Below are 17,944 nucleotides of genomic sequence, written 5' to 3'. Positions count from 1 at the left end.
CAATTATTAAATGACCTTAAAATATTTGTTTATATAAGTTTTCTTGATCATTTCCAGTAAATATGTGAAAATTATACTTAAAATAAATGTTTTTCGTATCAGCCAGGAGAGAGATGTACGAACAAACAAATACCTTGGTCAAAACTTCAATTTAAAAAAACATTGAGCTATTCAGACGGGTAACGTTTTGTTTCACGCACAGCATCTTATAGCCATAGGCACAGTTGAGTGAATCCATAGCCTTAAAATTTAATGGTAAATAAGAAAAAATATAATGTTTTAAATTAAAACAAAATGCATATAAAAATTGTTTTTTATTTTTAATCGTTTCATAAAAAAGGATAATATTTTGTATTCTTTAAAGTCCAGAAAGGTTCGGAACTAAACAGTTACGTGAGAATAGCCAGCAACAACGTCAACGTGTAACATGTCATTTGCCTGCTGTAGAAGTGCGGTTTAGTCTGACTTTCATTAAATTTTCGTTCAAAATGTGTAATTTGTGTCTGGTCTGAACACAAATTTCTAAATAAAACGATTGATTGTCATTATTATAAACGACTGTAACAATTAATAAACATGGTGTTGCTTGGTAATGATGAGGTGACTATGATGATCTTGTTTAAGATGTTTAAACTAATCTACATCGAATTTGCTTTAATCAACATATTCTCATTTTTCAGTTCCTCGTCGAACTTACTAAGCTGTTCCAAAAGGCACGTGCTTCAGGATCCATAACCATGACGATGAAAAGATGTAAGTACTGTTCAAGTAATTTAAAAGTAATGTTACATCCAAAATTTGTTCTTAATAATTTTGTTTATTTCAGATGATGGACGAACTAGAGCTGAGCCGCGGAACGGAACACCAGTAGTTAAAAACCCGGAGTACAAATGTTTAATTAGGGCACAATCTAGCAGCAAGAAATTATCTACTGTCATTGAACAAAGAGAAGTGGAAAAATTCAGTACGGCATATACAAACCTACTGAGGACGAGCGTTAACGGACTGAAGCGTTTGAAGAAACCGAAGAAAAAGGCAGTGGTAACTCAGTAATGGCATCCAATGCCACGGCAATGTGTCAAGAGACTGAAAATATAGTGCGCAATGTGTTCTATGAAGTAAACTGTTGTGAGTGTTCCACCGTGGTGTCCTAAGTGTGTTGAAGGTCCATTGAACTGTGCTCTTCTCTCGGCAGAGATGGAAGAGTTGGATCCATGCGCTAGTGACGCAGGCTCTATTCCTCCTTGACCATCGTCCAATGTCAACTTATTTATACATCTAAGTCTACATTTTCAAATAAATATTTAAAAATCTTTAATATTATTTGAAGTTTTTTTTTTAAATGGAGTTTCTTTTATATTAACTTCACTACTGTATTATGTTGTAAATTAATATTCACATGATTACAGTGGTTGGAATAATTTTAAATATTAGAACAATTCCGTACATGGCAGGAAGAGGTTGACAACTCGAGACACATTTGAACCTTACGTAATTCTATTTTATTTAAGTTAAAATTTCTTCAACTTTATATCCCGAGTTATCTACTTTCCCACCATGTACCGAATAGGGATGTTGACATGAATCGCGATTATATAGCATGTTATGTTTTTACCATAGCAGGGAATATTAGAACGCGGAAAATCATATTTTGCAAGTGTAAATATGCGTAATAAATTAATTAAAAGTAATCAAAAGAATTTAAAATAATGCCCAGTATCACGTGACTGCAAACGCCAATCGGAGCGCGTGACGTAATCACAGTGGAATCACCAAAGACAAGTTATAAAACCTGCCTAAGTGTCTACAGATTATCGTACCGAAACGCGATCTTGGTGCGGTGCGGCGCACGAATCGATAGTGTGTAAGGTGGTGCGTTAAGGACGCAGCTATAAGTTAGAGCGAGAAAGAAGGTCGCTGTCCGATGCGGTAGTGTGTTAAGGCTTTAAAAAAAATTGTCAGTTGCCATATAAAGAATTTAAAAAAATGACTGACAGCAGTTTGTTTAAAACGCCGTTACGTCATCAAGGTCACGTGACAGTTTGGAGCGTTTAGGCGCGAAATTTAAACACGAAACTTATTATACATGTTTTTTTATTCAAAATTAATGAATATATTTTTTTAATATTTTTTTCTGTAATTATTACGTGTCTATCTACAAAATGAAACCAGTTCCAAAAAATTGTCAACATCCCTATTATCCAAAAGTCAGTAGGAAAATACCTCTTGTAGGGCTACATTCACTTGTTTCTTGCACACTAAAGTATACAGTGATAATTATTTAGGATAAGAAAAAGTAATTTGTCATGTGTGGGTGTGTATTTATTATTTAATACTGTGTAAATAACACATTGCACTGGTATTATTTTAATACCTATTATGAGTAAACCTTTTATTTTAGAAATAAAACAATGTATTTGATTTCATGTAATGTTTTATTTTGTTAGATTTTATATTAAAATAACAATAATATTCATTATAGAATTTCGAATATCACAATAAGAATGAGACCAATACAAATTATAATACACCTTAATCTAAGATTATATATACATACTTTCATCTTGTTTAATAATATCAAGCACCAGGTATATAGAATTTTAAATATGTATTTTGAGCCTTGCCAATTATAAAACTTTATTTATCATTTTTATATAAAAATATATATTCCATTTATGTGAGTTTTCAGCATAACAACTTTTATCTATTTCAAACCCATGCAAAATATTAATTATTAATACATACCTACATTATTTTTTACAATTATGAACATAATTGGGGTTTTCGGTCGGTGCGGGAATGTTTTACACTAGCCAAATAACAAGTAAAAACTGTAAAAAAACGATACTAATTTAACATTTCTAAGCACATTTGGACCTTACTACCTACGTTTAATTCATAGTTTGGTAATTATTTTACATTAATATAGATATTACTATATTTTTTATGTAACTCCTACTGTCTCCTCCATATATTGATATAGGTTGGAATCACATTGTCAGCATCGAGCCGCATTTTATATATGAGAAATCGCTCGTTAGTATGAAGATGCGTGCGTACGCATGCGTATGCTTTCAGCTTTCCGATGCCTACGCATCTTCATACTAACGAGCGATTTCTCATATACAAAATGCGGCTCGATGCTGACAGATGTGATTCCACCCATAATGTATTGTTTGTCATATCAACTCATACTCAACTAGTATAAAACAAAGTCGCTTCCCGCTGTCTGTCTGGCCCTATGTATGCTTAAATCTTTAAAACGATGCAATTTTACAATAAACAAAGTTATAAATACACGAAATCATTCCCGCACTGAAAACCCCGATGTATGATTATGAAACACTGCATTCATACATAAAGCAATAGCAAGTATAGCAACACACTATATTTATGAAACAAAAAGAGAAATGATTCATACATTTGAAACAAGCAATATTATACTCAACAAAATGTATATAAAATCAAAATCATGCAATGCTAATACAACTTCACTAATACTTAATTCATTTGATTTGATTAACAAAAAAATACTATAACATAATTCCTATACTCCTAATAAATATCATAATCTCTTTAATGCTTTATAGATAATATAAAAAAAAAAAAAACAAATTGCATTTCATTTAGGAATTATTGCACCAGCACTTACTGGTTTCAAGTATTACACTTCATTTGGTTTGGTAAATAAACCTAAATGGTCATGACACTCATGACCTTGCTAAAATGTATCAAAACTATATTTAATTTTTAATACATTTTGGGCAATTGCGATGTCATTTTATCAATTTCCCGTCACTTCTCCAATTTATAAACAAGTACTAACATGAATGGTAGTATAGTAACTTTTGCATTCTACTCTCTGAATCAAAAACCTTTTCAATATAATACATATGTAAATTGAATATGTTTAATTATACCCATTGCTATAGGAAAGGTTGGTAACCTTATTCTAATTAAGTGACTGTGACTAGCTACCGTCTCTAGTTATAATGACAAGCAACATGAGCATACAGTGTGATTTTATTTCGAATATACTTTGAAACCGTCAGACTAAGAACATTCAAACTTCTGTTATTGTCATGTTTTCCTATAAAAGGTTTATTAAAAGAGCGAATAATTTTGAAATTAACTCAGTTAGCGCCACTTGCACCATCTTACTAACCCGGGGTTAACCCATTAACTCAGTGTCAAATTGTACTGGTAACCATGGTAACTCTAGGTTTAACCGGTTAACCTCAGTTTAGTGCGATGGTGCAAATGGCTCTTATTAGTTAGTTAGGCAACACTTTTGAGTGACCATCTGTGGACCTTAATTCTTTGCAATAAGGTTTAAGAATTGTCAGTTACGGTATATATTTATAGCACTTTCTAGTTAGCAAGTTTAGGAGTGTAGCAGAACAAAGCTAATTTCGGTCAAGAATTGATACAAGTTTTTTACAAGCACAAAGTAATGCCTCTTGTATAAAAAAATACACTGTCAGCGCCTTTTATGAATAGAATACTTATTCGTGATTCACAAAACGAACTGCCTCGCGAGGTAATAGCCGCGTCCGCCCGAGGCATGACGCGACGCTTCGCGCGGCATTTATTTATGCCTAACTTAATGCCTAATGGCATTCTCTACCAGTCAATCATCGGGCCAAACGGAGACATGTAAAACTGGTGCAAGGAGAAAAAGAAATTTACTTATTAGAACTTAGTAAACAACTAAACATTTACTCGCGAGGCAACTCGTTCTGTGTGGACACATCATTCGTACCATTCGTCTAAACAGCGAGTCGTTTTATTAAATTCGCTATTGAACATTTAGCTGAAGTTCAGTTGATGGTAGACTTGGAGGTGAGCCGCTTGAGGCAGGCGGAGCGCACCTGGTCGTGTCCGAGACGCTCGGCCTCGTGTAAGACTCGCCGTAGCTCGTTGGTGCGGTCGTGGCGCGCCGCTAGGATGTACGCATTGCTTACGTTGCGACAGAGCAGATAGCACGATATCTGTTGAATTTTTTTTTTGTAAACCAATTTACACAAACAACTGTATTAGGGTGGTATTCCATCTGTCCAATGTCCTTGGTATTTTGTCTCGCATTTAGCTTAATGAGAGAGTGAGACGCACTGACATTAGACAGGTAGAATACCATCCTTACTTAAATTGCCAGCAAGTGCTCTACTAAAGTACCTACCAATCACAACAGGTTGACAATGGACGGATCATAATAGGAACGCGAATAGAGCTGAAAATAAGTTGGTTTTGGTAACGATGTCCAAGGAACGAAAATACGACATAAAGAGTTCGCTAAATTTTATTGTATGGAGCGTTTCATAGTAACCGCCGCGGCGCGCCGGGTGACGTTGACCAGTCTGTCAAGTACGGATGGTGCAACTAGCACTAAATTAGTGTGCCACTAATATTGATATGATGTGATGTGATATGGTACCTTAATGCTGAGGCTGGATACGTGCTGTATGAGCAGCTCTGCCTGCTCGTCGTGCAGCTGGCCGCGCGCCTCGCACCGCGCCACCACTGCCCCTACTCCCCACTCCAGCACTTGGTCGCTCATCAGGCTGTCAAATTAAACATACAGAGAACGTTTGAAATAGGTAGTTGAATTGTCGAAGTGCTGAAGACATCAATGGGATGGTCGATACATAACGAGCCGCCTCGCGCGGCAATTCCCTCGCGAGGCAATTCCCTCTCGAGGGAATTGCAGTGCGGTCTATCAGATGCCTCGTCTGAGGCACTGCAACAACGCATGCTTTGGTTTCGAGCGAGGCACGTCTATACAAATCGGACTCACACGGCTATTTTGTCTTGAGGTGGCTCCTCGTGTGTGGACTGCATAATAATATCGAAAATCATAAAAATTGTCAACCTCACTTAACCTCATACGTCACAATATTGCGATGGTACACAACGAAAAACAAGATATAGTCTGTCAAGCCGGATATGTCAGTAGCAATGTAAAGCAAACTAAAGTATGGTATCCCTAGGAAACGAACAAAAAGCAGCAATGTACATCGAACAACGATGAAATGAACAGTTCCACAGATAAGATATAAATGACACACGATTTTGAATAATTCAAACGTAGTGTTGCTAACCCGCGATTTTTCAAATTTGCCGCCTTTTCCTACTGACAAGATTTGGTAGACCCAGTATATTATCCCTCTTTAGGCAGATACATGTATTGTTAATTGACCGAACGCGAGCTAAGGTCTCCATTGTAGCTTAGGCAAAAATGCTTTCTTATGTCCAGCTGTCTGTCTGTCTGGGTGTTCTCCTTTTTCTGACCAGGGGCCCGTTTATCAAAAGCTTGTAACTTGTAATACAAGCGATCACTTTTTGACAGCTTTTTCTATAACGGGGCTTCCATTGTATTACAAGTTTTTGAGAAACGGGCCCCTGGTTCGATAATTGTATGGACTTATATTATCTATCTGTTTTTGGTTTAGAATTTTTTTAAATGGCGTAGCCGTGAGGGTTTAAGAAGTACAGTTCACAGAGCCGCTAGTGTTAATGTTGTATATATTTCCTCGTCCTTCCCAGCTCACCTGGACGCGGTTTCCTTGGATTCCCTGATGCACTTGGCCAGAGTCTTCACCTCCATGAAGCGGTCCGTGTTCACCAGGTACTTGGCTACATGTGTGTAGATGTTCATAGAGTCCAGCTTGTGCTCTGTTATTACCCTGGAAACAAATATACTTTGTCAAAGGACTGTCTCATTTCAAACATAGAGAGATAGAATCATACTATCTTTGTCTATATTATATATTGTCATTTATTCGATCCGAACAACATGTGGATTTTACTTTGCACTGGTATAACTTACTTAAGACTTATAAGACGTTACATATCCATATCCATATCGTCTGAATATATCAGACTCTGGCGGTTAAAGGGTCATTTCGCCACAGTCTGATAAATAAGACAAAGATCTGATTTTGTTTTTACAGCACATTTATAACTCCCGTAACTATGCCAACCTTACTCTGCATGGTGCAATTACTGTCGGTGGCGATACGAGCACGCTCGGTTAAAAAATTGGGCGGTTAAAAGGTTAATCGTTTAATTTTAAACCACTTACTTGAAAGCTAGGTCGAATCCATCTTTCACAGACTGCCCCGTGGCCAATATCAAAGCGACTATCCGTATCTTATCCGTATTCGACCCAAACAACGTAAGTGGTCTAAACTCCTTAGCGTCCGGGTCTTTTCTAGACTGCATTGGTATGACTTCATCTATGACGTTTAAAGGTAGCCGCCCGGCCGCTTCGTTCGCCGCTAAGTATTTGGCGACCTCCATTTGACGGGATATTGTGGTCATCAGGTTGTCTATCGTCACTTTGTCTAGGTTAAAGTTGATGGATTTCGGGTCGTTTGTTCCTGGAAATAAGAATATGACATGTAATTTTAATATATTAGCGACCCGCCCCGGCTTCGCACGGGTTAACAAATTATATATAAATAACCTTCCTCTTGAATCACTCTATCTATTAAAAACCGCATCAAAATCCGTTGCATAGTTTTAAATATCTAAGCATACATTAGGACAGACAGCGGGAAGTGACTTTGTTTTTAAACGGTTTTTATACTATGTAGTGATCTGTCTTTAGTTTTAATGAACACGAATTAGAATACGAGCAATATGGAAACCTAGAATGCGCGGCGCGTCGTCGTGAACCTTATTGGAATGCACGAAGGTTGATATTGGCTACAGCCCAGCGCGCGCGTCAGTTGACGTCTTTGGCGGCCAAAAGCAAAGATTGCACTAATTTCACTAATTTGTGGCGGCTAAAGATCCACTTCTACTGTGTAATACTGTAAAAGGCGGGCGTGGCTAAGACCGCTTGTTGCCCCAAACCACACTGTCCAGAAGAGTATTAGAGTGAGAAAAGCTTTTCAAACGTCAAGTTTTTTCTTTTCTTTTTTTATTATAAATGGCCACAGACTAGCCGAGGCGAAGACGCGGCCTACGATGGAGCGAGCCTGCCCAGAAAGTGCCTGTTCACCCTTGATTTGAAGGTTGCCGGGTTATATCAGCTCGGAAATATAGACGCCGGCTAAATTCCATTCCTTGGCAGTGCGCATAAGAAAAGAAGAAGTTTTTAGGGTTCCGTACCCAAAGGGTAAAAAACGGGACCCTATTACTAAGACTCCGCTGTCCGTCCGTCCGTTCGTCCGTTTGTCACCAGGCTGTATCTCACGAACCGTGATAGCTAGACAGTTGAAATTTTCACAGATAATGCATTTCTGTTGCCGCTATAACAACAAATACTAAAAACAGAATAAAATAAAGATTTAAGTGGGGCTCCCATACAACAAACGTGATTTTTGACCGAAGTTAAGCAACGTCGGGCGGGGTCAGTACTTGGATGGGTGACCGTTTTTTTGCTTGTTTTGCTCTATTTTTTGTTGATGGTGCGGAACCCTCAGTGCGCGAGTCCGACTCGCACTTGGCCGGTTTTTTAGGGTTCCGTAGCCAAATGGCAAAAAACGGAACCCTTATAGATTCGTCATGTCTGTCTGTCTGTCTGTCCGTCTGTCTGTCTGTCCGTCTGTCTGTCCGTCTGTATGTCACAGCCACTTTTCTCCGAAACTATAAGAACTATACTGTTGAAACTTGGTAAGTAGATGTATTCTGTAAACCGCATTAAGATTTTCACACAAAAATAGAAAAAAAAACAATAAATTTTTGGGGTTCCCCATACTTTGAACTGAAACTCAAAATTTTTTTTTTCATCAAACCCATACGTGTGGGGTATCTATGGATAGGTCTTCAAAAATGATATTGAGGTTCCTAATATCATTTTTTTCTAAACTGAATAGTTTGCGCGAGAGACACTTCCAAAGTGGTAAAATGTGTGTCCCCCCCCTAACTTCTAAAATAAGAGAATGATAAAACTAAAAAAAATATATGATGTACATTGCCATGTAAACTTCCACCGAAAATTGGTTTGAACGAGATCTAGCAAGTAGTTTTTTTTTAATACGTCATAAATCGCCTAAATACGGAACCCTTCATGGGCGAGTCCGACTCGCACTTGGCCGCTTTTTTTATACGTCATAAATCGCCTAAATACGGAACCCTTCATGGGCGAGTCCGGCTCGCACTTGGCCGGTTTTTTTTAGTATGTTGATGGCACTAACTTGTGGCAGGCACGCACTGCGAGAGATGATGGTGCGCGGCCGCTAGGGTCCCGCTCCGGCTGTGTAGTGTCGTGAAGGGCGTGGCTCGAACAGGGCGCGCGTACAGCAACGCGCATGTGGCGGAGGCGCGCGCGTGCTGCCCCGACCCGCACTGGAGCGAGTACAGCGCCTCGAGGCGCTTAGTGGCTTCCAGGGTGCGGCAGATGTGCATTATGTATTCCTGGAAATATGCGTGTTTAAATCACATTATATAGTTAGGGTTGCCAGATCGAAAGGCGCTATTATCGGGAATTCATATAAATTTTTCGGGATTTTGGGATTTAAGTCGAAAAAAAAACATTCAATTTAAAGTTATTGTATCAAAAACAACGATATTTTACATTATTGGCACTACGTCAGCTGCTCTGCCCATAGACGTTTTTATATAAAAATAGTATAAATTATTTGAGATCTTGAACAAACAAAAAAAATGTCTTCTCATTATCTGCCTATATTATCATTTATCATAGTTATACTTATTGCTATCAATAATCTAAAAAAATATGTATAACTAATTTATTTCTTAGTTTGCCCTTGCCACATGTATTTTATGTTACTTTTTGCCGATTTTACAATTTTTTCGCCTTTTTCATTATTTAACGTGAAGCTGTTTTTCGGGACAATTTTCACTTTGTCGGGAATCGGGAACACATGCTAAAAATCGGGAGAATCCCGCCAAATCCCGACCATCTGGCAACCCTATATATAGTACGGCACTTCTGAGGTGAACTTTTCGCTTCAAACCTTAATCTTCCAAACAAAGGCCATTGTCTCTATTATCGCAAAGCCAAGCTCCAGACTTAGCACGCGCCAGTACAACATTCATATTGAAAAACAACCGGTATCGTCATAGTATTAAGGTTCAAATTTAATGTCACTGATATTCTAGATATTACGTTTTGGTAGTGTAGGACGATAGACCGCCCCGAAGCGATACGGCACTCATATTATTTTGATACTTAGTGTAGTACGCATACAAGATAATAGAGCATATATCAAAAAGTACTATATTCAGGTGACATAAGGTACCTTTTAATTTATAACACGCGTTTAGCGTTGGATCATTCAAACAAAAGGTAAATAACGCGAAGAAGTCAATACGGCAATTTGTTTCGTGAGTGTGCAGAAATTAGACACATATTGTTACCGGAATTTAAATCAAACCTTTAATTTAGTTATTTAACCTATAAAGGTACGTTATGTTGACTACCTACTGAAATAAATAAATAAACGCGTGTTAATCTATCTGTCTAAGGCCCACTTGCACCATCCCACTAACCTGGGGTTAAGCGGTTAAACCGTTAACCCAGTGTCAAATTGTACTGGTAACCATGGTAACTCCAGGTTTAATCGGTTAACCCCGGGCTAGTCGGATGGTGCAAGTGGCGCTAATACCTTTAAACGAGCAATTCTTGTTTATTTATTTATTTAATATCTGGGAGACCGAGCAAAGCTCGGAAACTATATAAAAACCCAAAAATTCGCGTTTTACCAGAGATAAGATCTAGCTAGATCGATTTTTCGCCCCCGCAAAACCCCATATAGTAAAATTCATCGAAATCGTTAGAGCCGTTTACGAGATCCCCGAAATATATATATAAATAATGCTTGTTTAAAGGTATTGGATTGGATAAAATACATACAACGTAGGCTACTGAAAAGACCAGGCGGAACTAAATAAGTCGCAACTAAACCTCTAAAACAATACTGTTATTGAATGGTTAAAAAGTAAAAACACTTAAAAACTTTAACTCACCGACCACAAATCCAGCGTGCTGTCCACATCACTCATGGCTTTCAACAACTCATTCACCTTATCTTTCTTCAAACACTCCATATACACCGACTCCGTAAATGTCTCCTTGTCCACCAAGTTATCGTAGCAATACGTCAGCACCTCCGACATGTTTTTATACTTCATATAAAACGCTATGTTAGCTACGTGTGAACCGTAGTTGGTTAAGTAGTAAACACATTCTTTGTAAAAGAATGGGTCTAGTTTTTTGACTAGATGGTCCACTTTGGGGTCTTGGTTGTTATTTCTCCGTAACAGTCCTTGAGCGAGGGTTTTCTTTGGCTGGACGGTGGCTGTTTGAAAGTCGCTGTAGTCGCCCTGTTTGATTTTTTTCACGCTAGCTAGTGTGTGCATTATGTTGAGGGCGGGCTCGGTAACTTGGATACGCTTTTTGCTTGCGTTTTGGGATGTTAGTTTTTCGTTTGTAGACTGAAAGAGAAAATGAAACATCATTAATAAATACACTGAAACCCGATTTGCAACAAACTTTCCGGAACTCTAGCAATGAAAAATGTATATGATTAATCGGACTTGGTCTTTTGTATTTGGCTAACCAAGAAAATGCTTTAGTCTTTACATAGAATGTACGGATAATGAGATTCGAGAATAAACTACATATGGGGCATTATCTATGAAAAGGGACCTTATTGTCGATGGCGCTTACGCCGCACAGCGTCGCGCGGCATTGTATTTATATCGGAGCAATCGGAGCATCGTTAATAATGGCTAAACCGCCATCGAAAATAAGCCCCCTTTTCATAGATAACGTCACATATTTCATTTATGTAACATACAACTACGGGACTCGATTATATGGCCAATAGTCATGAGTGAGTCATATGGATTTTTTTGTTTACAGTTCTTGTAATATCTAATAACAACTAACTGCTTCTACGAACCATCATAGTCTCCGCCTTGTGCAGGATGTGTTGGTTGACGGGGTAGTTCATGTCCTCGAGCATGCTGATGATCTCGTTGAGCAGGGGCGGGTTGGATCGGGGCCGGCCTTCGGACTGGGTGCTTGAGACTGATCTGGTACGTCCGACTGTCTTAAACGCTAAGTATCGTACCTTCATAGTCTCGGCCTTGTGCAGGATGTGCTGGTTGACGGGGTAGTTCATGTCCTCGAGCATGCTGATGATCTCGTTGAGCAGGGGCGGGTTGGATCGGGGCCGGCCTTCGGACTGGGTGCTTGAGACTGATCTGGTACGTCCGACTGTCTTAAACGCTAAGTATCGTACCTTCATAGTCTCGGCCTTGTGCAGGATGTGCTGGTTGACGGGGTAGTTCATGTCCTCGAGCATGCTGATCTCGTTGAGCAGGGGCGGGTTGGATCGGGGCCGGCCTTCGGACTGGGTGCTTGAGACTGATCTGGTACGTCCGACTGTCTTAAACGCTAAGTATCGTACCTTCATAGTCTCGGCCTTGTGCAGGATGTGCTGGTTGACGGGGTAGTTCATGTCCTCGAGCATGCTGATGATCTCGTTGAGCAGGGGCGGGTTGGATCGGGGCCGGCCTTCGGACTGGGTGCTTGAGACTGATCTGGTACGTCCGACTGTCTTAAACGCTAAGTATCGTACCTTCATAGTCTCGGCCTTGTGCAGGATGTGCTGGTTGACGGGGTAGTTCATGTCCTCGAGCATGCTGATGATCTCGTTGAGCAGGGGCGGGTTGGATCGGGGCCGGCCTTCGGACTGGGTGCTTGAGACTGATCTGGTACGTCCGACTGTCTTAAACGCTAAGTATCGTACCTTCATAGTCTCCGCCTTGTGCAGGATGTGCTGGTTGACGGGGTAGTTCATGTCCTCGAGCATGCTGATGATCTCGTTGAGCAGGGGCGGGTTGGCTCGGGGCCGGCCTTCGGACTGGGTGCTTGAGACTGAGCTGGTACGTCCGACTGTCTTAAACGCTAAGTATCGTACCTTCATAGTCTCCGCCTTGTGCAGGATGTGCTGGTTGACGGGGTAGTTCATGTCCTCGAGCATGCTGATGATCTCGTTGAGCAGGGGCGGGTTGACTCGGGGCCGGCCTTCGGACTGGGTGCTTGAGACTGAGCTGGTACGTCCGACTGTCTTAAACGCTAAGTATCGTACCTTCATAGTCTCCGCCTTGTGCAGGATGTGCTGGTTGACGGGGTAGTTCATGTCCTCGAGCATGCTGATGATCTCGTTGAGCAGGGGCGGGTTGACTCGGGGCCGGCCTTCGGACTGGGTGCTTGAGACTGAGCTGGTACGTCCGACTGTCTTAAACGCTAAGTATCGTACCTTCATAGTCTCCGCCTTGTGCAGGATGTGCTGGTTGACGGGGTAGTTCATGTCCTCGAGCATGCTGATGATCTCGTTGAGCAGGGGCGGGTTGACTCGGGGCCGGCCTTCGGACTGGGTGCTTGAGACTGAGCTGGTACGTCCGACTGTCTTAAACGCTAAGTATCGTACCTTCATAGTCTCCGCCTTGTGCAGGATGTGCTGGTTGACGGGGTAGTTCATGTCCTCGAGCATGCTGATGATCTCGTTGAGCAGGGGCGGGTTGACTCGGGGCCGGCCATCGGACTGGGTGCTTGAGACTGAGCTGGTACGTTCCGACTGTCTTAAACCTGGACAGAAACAATGAAATCGCTTAAATAAATGGGGTTGGCAACTGTGAAAGGTTTGCATAGATGGCGCCATCATATAGCTTACCCCTTTTTCTATGAGACTTGGCTTAAAGGACGCATCCACGGCATTCAAAAAACTAAAATTTGACACCAATTCTACTGACTTGTACTTGACTGGGCAAGCTATGATGGCACCATCTGCTAAATGCTTCGACCGGCCAACCCCATTATTTGTCACTTGCCGCCGCAATGCAAAATTCCGAGTGACACACGGACACACGTAGGGCATGCAGTACCGGTCCCGGTACCAAGAATTTCATTTTCCGGTTCTGGGCATGGCCGGAACCGGGATTCCCGGTTCTTCCCACTTCTCAAGGCATCTTATGATTATTTTTAAGAATTTTTTTGTGTTAGCGTACAATCTTTATGAATGACTTATTTTCATATAACTAATTGCATAAGAATTAATAAATGACATATTTTATTATAAACAAGCACTTAATTGGCGTTCCAACCTATTTTACGAAATTAACTGGCACACATTGCCTCCGCTTGGGCCCGAGCCACACGGCTGTAGCGTAGTCGATGCACTCAGCACTATGACGGCACCGCCTGCCTGCACGAATGTCTACTTTACTAGGTTACTTTGTCGGGTTATTTGGGTCCCCCGTTTCATAGCACCATTATTAAATGTTATATAATGTCTCGAGCTAAAGTACTAAAACATTACTACTATTGAAATGGGAATAAATAGTCATATGATGAGAACCGGGAAGTACCGGTACCGGGTCTTCAGTACCGGTTCTTTTGACACTATAAAATTCCCGGGAATATGAGAACCGGGAATTCCCGGGAGCATGCCCTAGACACACGCTTGATATAACCCCAAGTTTGCTCTAGCTAAAGAAAAAGTAACCTTATGTTGATATACAGAGCGCTTGTTTCTAAACATCGTTTACCTTGCAACCTCCTATTCAGGAACTGCTCAGACGCCTCCCTCCCGTACTCGCAGTCCTCGGCCACTTCCATACACACGTTCACGGTGTTCTTGAAGCAGTGCGCGAACTTTTCCCGCGCCTGCTTGAAACACCCCGCCTTGAGGCACGCCTTGCCCCAAGCGGCTAGCACGCTGTTGCGTTGGATCCCGGACTTTGTGGCTATTTCAAGAGCCAGCTCCCATTTCTCGGCTTCTAGTAGGGAACGGACGATTTGACCTGAAAAAACAATACTACTGTTAGAGTTGCTTGAATAAATATAAAGTTTATTTTAGTTAGTGTTTTAGTATGAACATGAAGAACTAATATCATAAAATTAAATGTACAAGTTTGTATGTTTAAATGTTTACTCCGTGCACAAATAGATTGATCGAATTTTGATGAAATTTGGCATATGGTTAGTTTATAACCTAGTAACGGCCTAGGATACTTTTTATCCTAGAATGAATCCCCTAAAATTTAAAGGGGAGGGCGTGGAGAGCAGCTAACAACTACGCGGCTGAAGTGTATGTTTCGATTTGAATGTTAAATATTACTTAATCACGCAAGAATGACTGAACACAATTTGACGGGAATTTGGAATACCTACAGATAGTTTATAACCCGGTTTAAAGTATTGAATACTTTTTGTCCCGGTGATCATTCCCTAAGGGTACACGAATAGGTGAGATCTAACCAGCCTCCTCAGTCGTTACTCTCCGTCCTACCCACTTTTGTTTGCACTCCCGAAAGCATCGCTGGTCACCATCGAAGCCGAACACTTACTAGGGTGTTGTAACCGTGGTAGATACAAGGTGGTGCGCCTGTTGTTGAACAAGTGTGGCCATAGCGTCGGAGTGTGCAAGACAGCGGGCCGCGTGCGCCGCTTACTGTCTCCACTATGCCGAGTGATTTAAAAATTAAAATGATTTATCAGAAGTGAGCCTTACTAGGGTGTTGTAAGCGCGGCACGAGGTGGTGCGCCTGTTGTTGAACAAGTGTGGCCATAGCGTCGGCGTGCGCGAGGCAGCGCGCCGCGTGCGCCGCTCCCGTCTCCGCTATGCGTCCGCGTCCACTGCCACTGTAATAAACCACCAGTATTATTAATAACATTCATGTTATTGTCGATCTCTTCAACAAATTAAGAAATAAGTATTAAGTAACGTAGGTTATGTTAGCGATGTGACGAGTCCACTTTTTTTCAATTCCAATCATTCGAATTGATTCGGCCGCTGATTCGAATTCAAAATCGAGTTAACTCGACTCGACGATTCGCGTGGTTCGCGACAAGGTCACAGGCACAGGCGCGGAGCGAGTTGAGACGGCGAGTTACGCGGCAGTTGTTGTAAAAAGAACCTTCAGAGCACGGAATTAAGGTTTATTTTTGAATGGCCATACTAGCAGTGAACTCGAGTTGGTATACTTGGAATAGCGAATCAAGCGGTAGTTGTTGTAAAAAGAACCTTCGGGTTACGGAATTAAGGTTTATTTTTGAATGATCATAGTACCAACTCGAGTTGAGATGGCGAATCGAGCGGCAGTTGTTGTAAAAAGAGCCTTCGGGCTACGGTATTAAGGTTTATTTTTGAATGGCCTTAGTAGCAGTGTGATAGCGTTGGCTCGGCGAGTTGGCGATTTCGCCGAGTTAGCTAGTGGTCGAGTTGATTCGAATTGCCAATAGTCTTGATTCGAATTAACTCATCTGTAGACTGATTCGAATTATTCGAATCAGATAACTCGACTCGCCCATCGCTAGGTTATGTATGTCTGAAACAGTTGGTCGAACCGTTCGACATGCGATTATATAGTACAAGGTCTAATTTCTTACTCTTTTTATTACAAAAATACTTTGCCTATGTAAAAATTACAAATTCCAGCACAGTCAAAAACATTTTAAACACTCTTGCGTGCCTTATTTCATTGCAATAAGGTTCACAAGTCAGTAACAATACGATTTCGTCACTTCGATCAAGGAACCAGAGGGCCTACCGCGAACCACGTTCGACGTGTTGCCTCTCTGTCGCACTTTTAAATTTGTACATAAGTGTGACAGGGAGACAACACGTCGAACGTGGTTCGCGGTAGGCGCTCAGCCGATGGAACAATATGATCACATGTGCTCACGGGGTATTTATTGTTTCCCAAATAGTTTTAAGCCATAATGTATTGTTTGCCCGAATTTTCGTTAGTCATAATTCATTTCGTTCAGAAACGCGTCACTTTTCAGGATTGCCATAAAACAAACCTAACCTAACCTAACCTATCTATAGGATAACCTAACGAAAATCCTGAAATGTTAACGGTTTTAGTTTTATGACTAATGATAATATGACAAACAATACATTATGACTTAAAACTTTATGGGAAACAACTGGACCCGTGCTCACGACACAGGCTCGACCTAGTGTGAGGTCTATTGTTTGTTCTAAGAAGCTGTTGTACATATTCTATACTTAATTTTAATTTAATTACTAAGGTTTCATGTCGTGTCAATTTGTTAAATAAATATTAGTATTTGATTAAGAACAAGTACTGACGCGATCTCGTGCGGTGCGCGTGAGTAGAGTTCGGCGGCGGCGAGCAGCAGGGAGCGGCGCGCGCGCACCAGCAGCCGCGCGTCGCCTCCGCCTGACAGCGCGCGCGCGATCTCATCGCTCCTGTCTAGAAGGAATCTGTGGCACAGAAAAACTAATAGTACTACCGTACAGAAAATTCACTCCTTCACAAAAGTCAGATTTAGGTATAAAATTACATCTGTATCGCCGCCTGCAAGCAAAATTGAAACTTATAACCGCGCACGAACCGTGAATCTCCTTTGCGCGCCGCAGTTTTATGACCGAGCTGTGAGTGTCGGCACGGGGTTATCGCTCGACAAGTTTTTATACCTATACCCACTGATTTATTATTTTTAAGATAAATATGTAGGAATTACAAACGTTGATTATGTAAATATACATTTTTTATCCGGAGATAGTATGTCTGATTCTCACGGAAGTAAGTTTCGAAGCCATTGTGTATTTTCAATTTTGCGCGAGCGCCGCGTGACATGACTATCGTGCACGCCGAGCGGCAGCCCACTGCCATACGCCTGTCTGATGGGCGCGCCGGCCAAATATACCTAAACTGCGGAGTGACACCCCCCTGTCTGTGGCCGAAAAAAGACGGATTAGAGAAAGAACAACCACTTTGAAAAGAGCCGTATACTGGAACCCCCAGGTTCTTGAATTTGGAAGAGATCCCTCATATTGATAACTTCGCCTTTGTACTTTCTAATGTATAGGTATCTGCAACAACAGATCGTAACAAGGATAGATAACAACCTATCCCTTTTTGGGTCTTTGGTTGTGGGTTGATTCACTTGTAGGGTTGTTGACAACCCTAGCGTACAAGTGAATAATCA

The 17,944-nt window shown here is 41.0% G+C and overlaps 2 protein-coding genes across 2 annotated transcripts in view; one reads left to right on the top strand and one right to left on the bottom strand.

Annotated features, from left to right (window-relative positions):
• Positions 1–422: 422 nt before the first annotated feature.
• Positions 423–1,323, top strand: LOC134655958 (signal recognition particle 14 kDa protein). Its single transcript, XM_063511472.1, has 3 exons — positions 423–600; positions 681–753; positions 827–1,323. Exons 1-3 carry the CDS (start codon positions 577–579, stop codon positions 1,051–1,053), a joined length of 324 nt encoding a protein of 107 aa, XP_063367542.1. The 5' UTR covers positions 423–576; the 3' UTR covers positions 1,054–1,323.
• Positions 1,324–4,799: 3,476 nt separating this feature from the next.
• LOC134655976 (zinc finger FYVE domain-containing protein 26 homolog) overlaps positions 4,800–17,944 on the bottom strand; it is a 29,114-nt gene continuing 15,969 nt past the window's right edge. Inside the window, exons 7-16 of the mRNA XM_063511491.1 lie at positions 17,082–17,216; positions 15,495–15,625; positions 14,530–14,784; positions 13,413–13,570; positions 10,939–11,406; positions 9,144–9,363; positions 7,082–7,379; positions 6,549–6,683; positions 5,435–5,561; positions 4,800–4,991 (exon numbers count right to left, since the gene is read on the bottom strand). Coding sequence (XP_063367561.1) covers positions 4,821–4,991; positions 5,435–5,561; positions 6,549–6,683; positions 7,082–7,379; positions 9,144–9,363; positions 10,939–11,406; positions 13,413–13,570; positions 14,530–14,784; positions 15,495–15,625; positions 17,082–17,216 — 2,098 coding nt within the window. The 3' untranslated portion in view covers positions 4,800–4,820. The remainder of the gene's footprint in view (positions 4,992–5,434; positions 5,562–6,548; positions 6,684–7,081; positions 7,380–9,143; positions 9,364–10,938; positions 11,407–13,412; positions 13,571–14,529; positions 14,785–15,494; positions 15,626–17,081; positions 17,217–17,944) is intronic.

Source organism: Cydia amplana, chromosome 17 (genome assembly GCF_948474715.1).
Source record: "Cydia amplana chromosome 17, ilCydAmpl1.1, whole genome shotgun sequence".
Classification (NCBI taxonomy): domain Eukaryota; kingdom Metazoa; phylum Arthropoda; class Insecta; order Lepidoptera; family Tortricidae; genus Cydia; species Cydia amplana.
The sequence above is the reverse complement of the archived record's forward strand: the minus strand, read 5'-3'. Positions and strand labels throughout refer to the sequence as shown.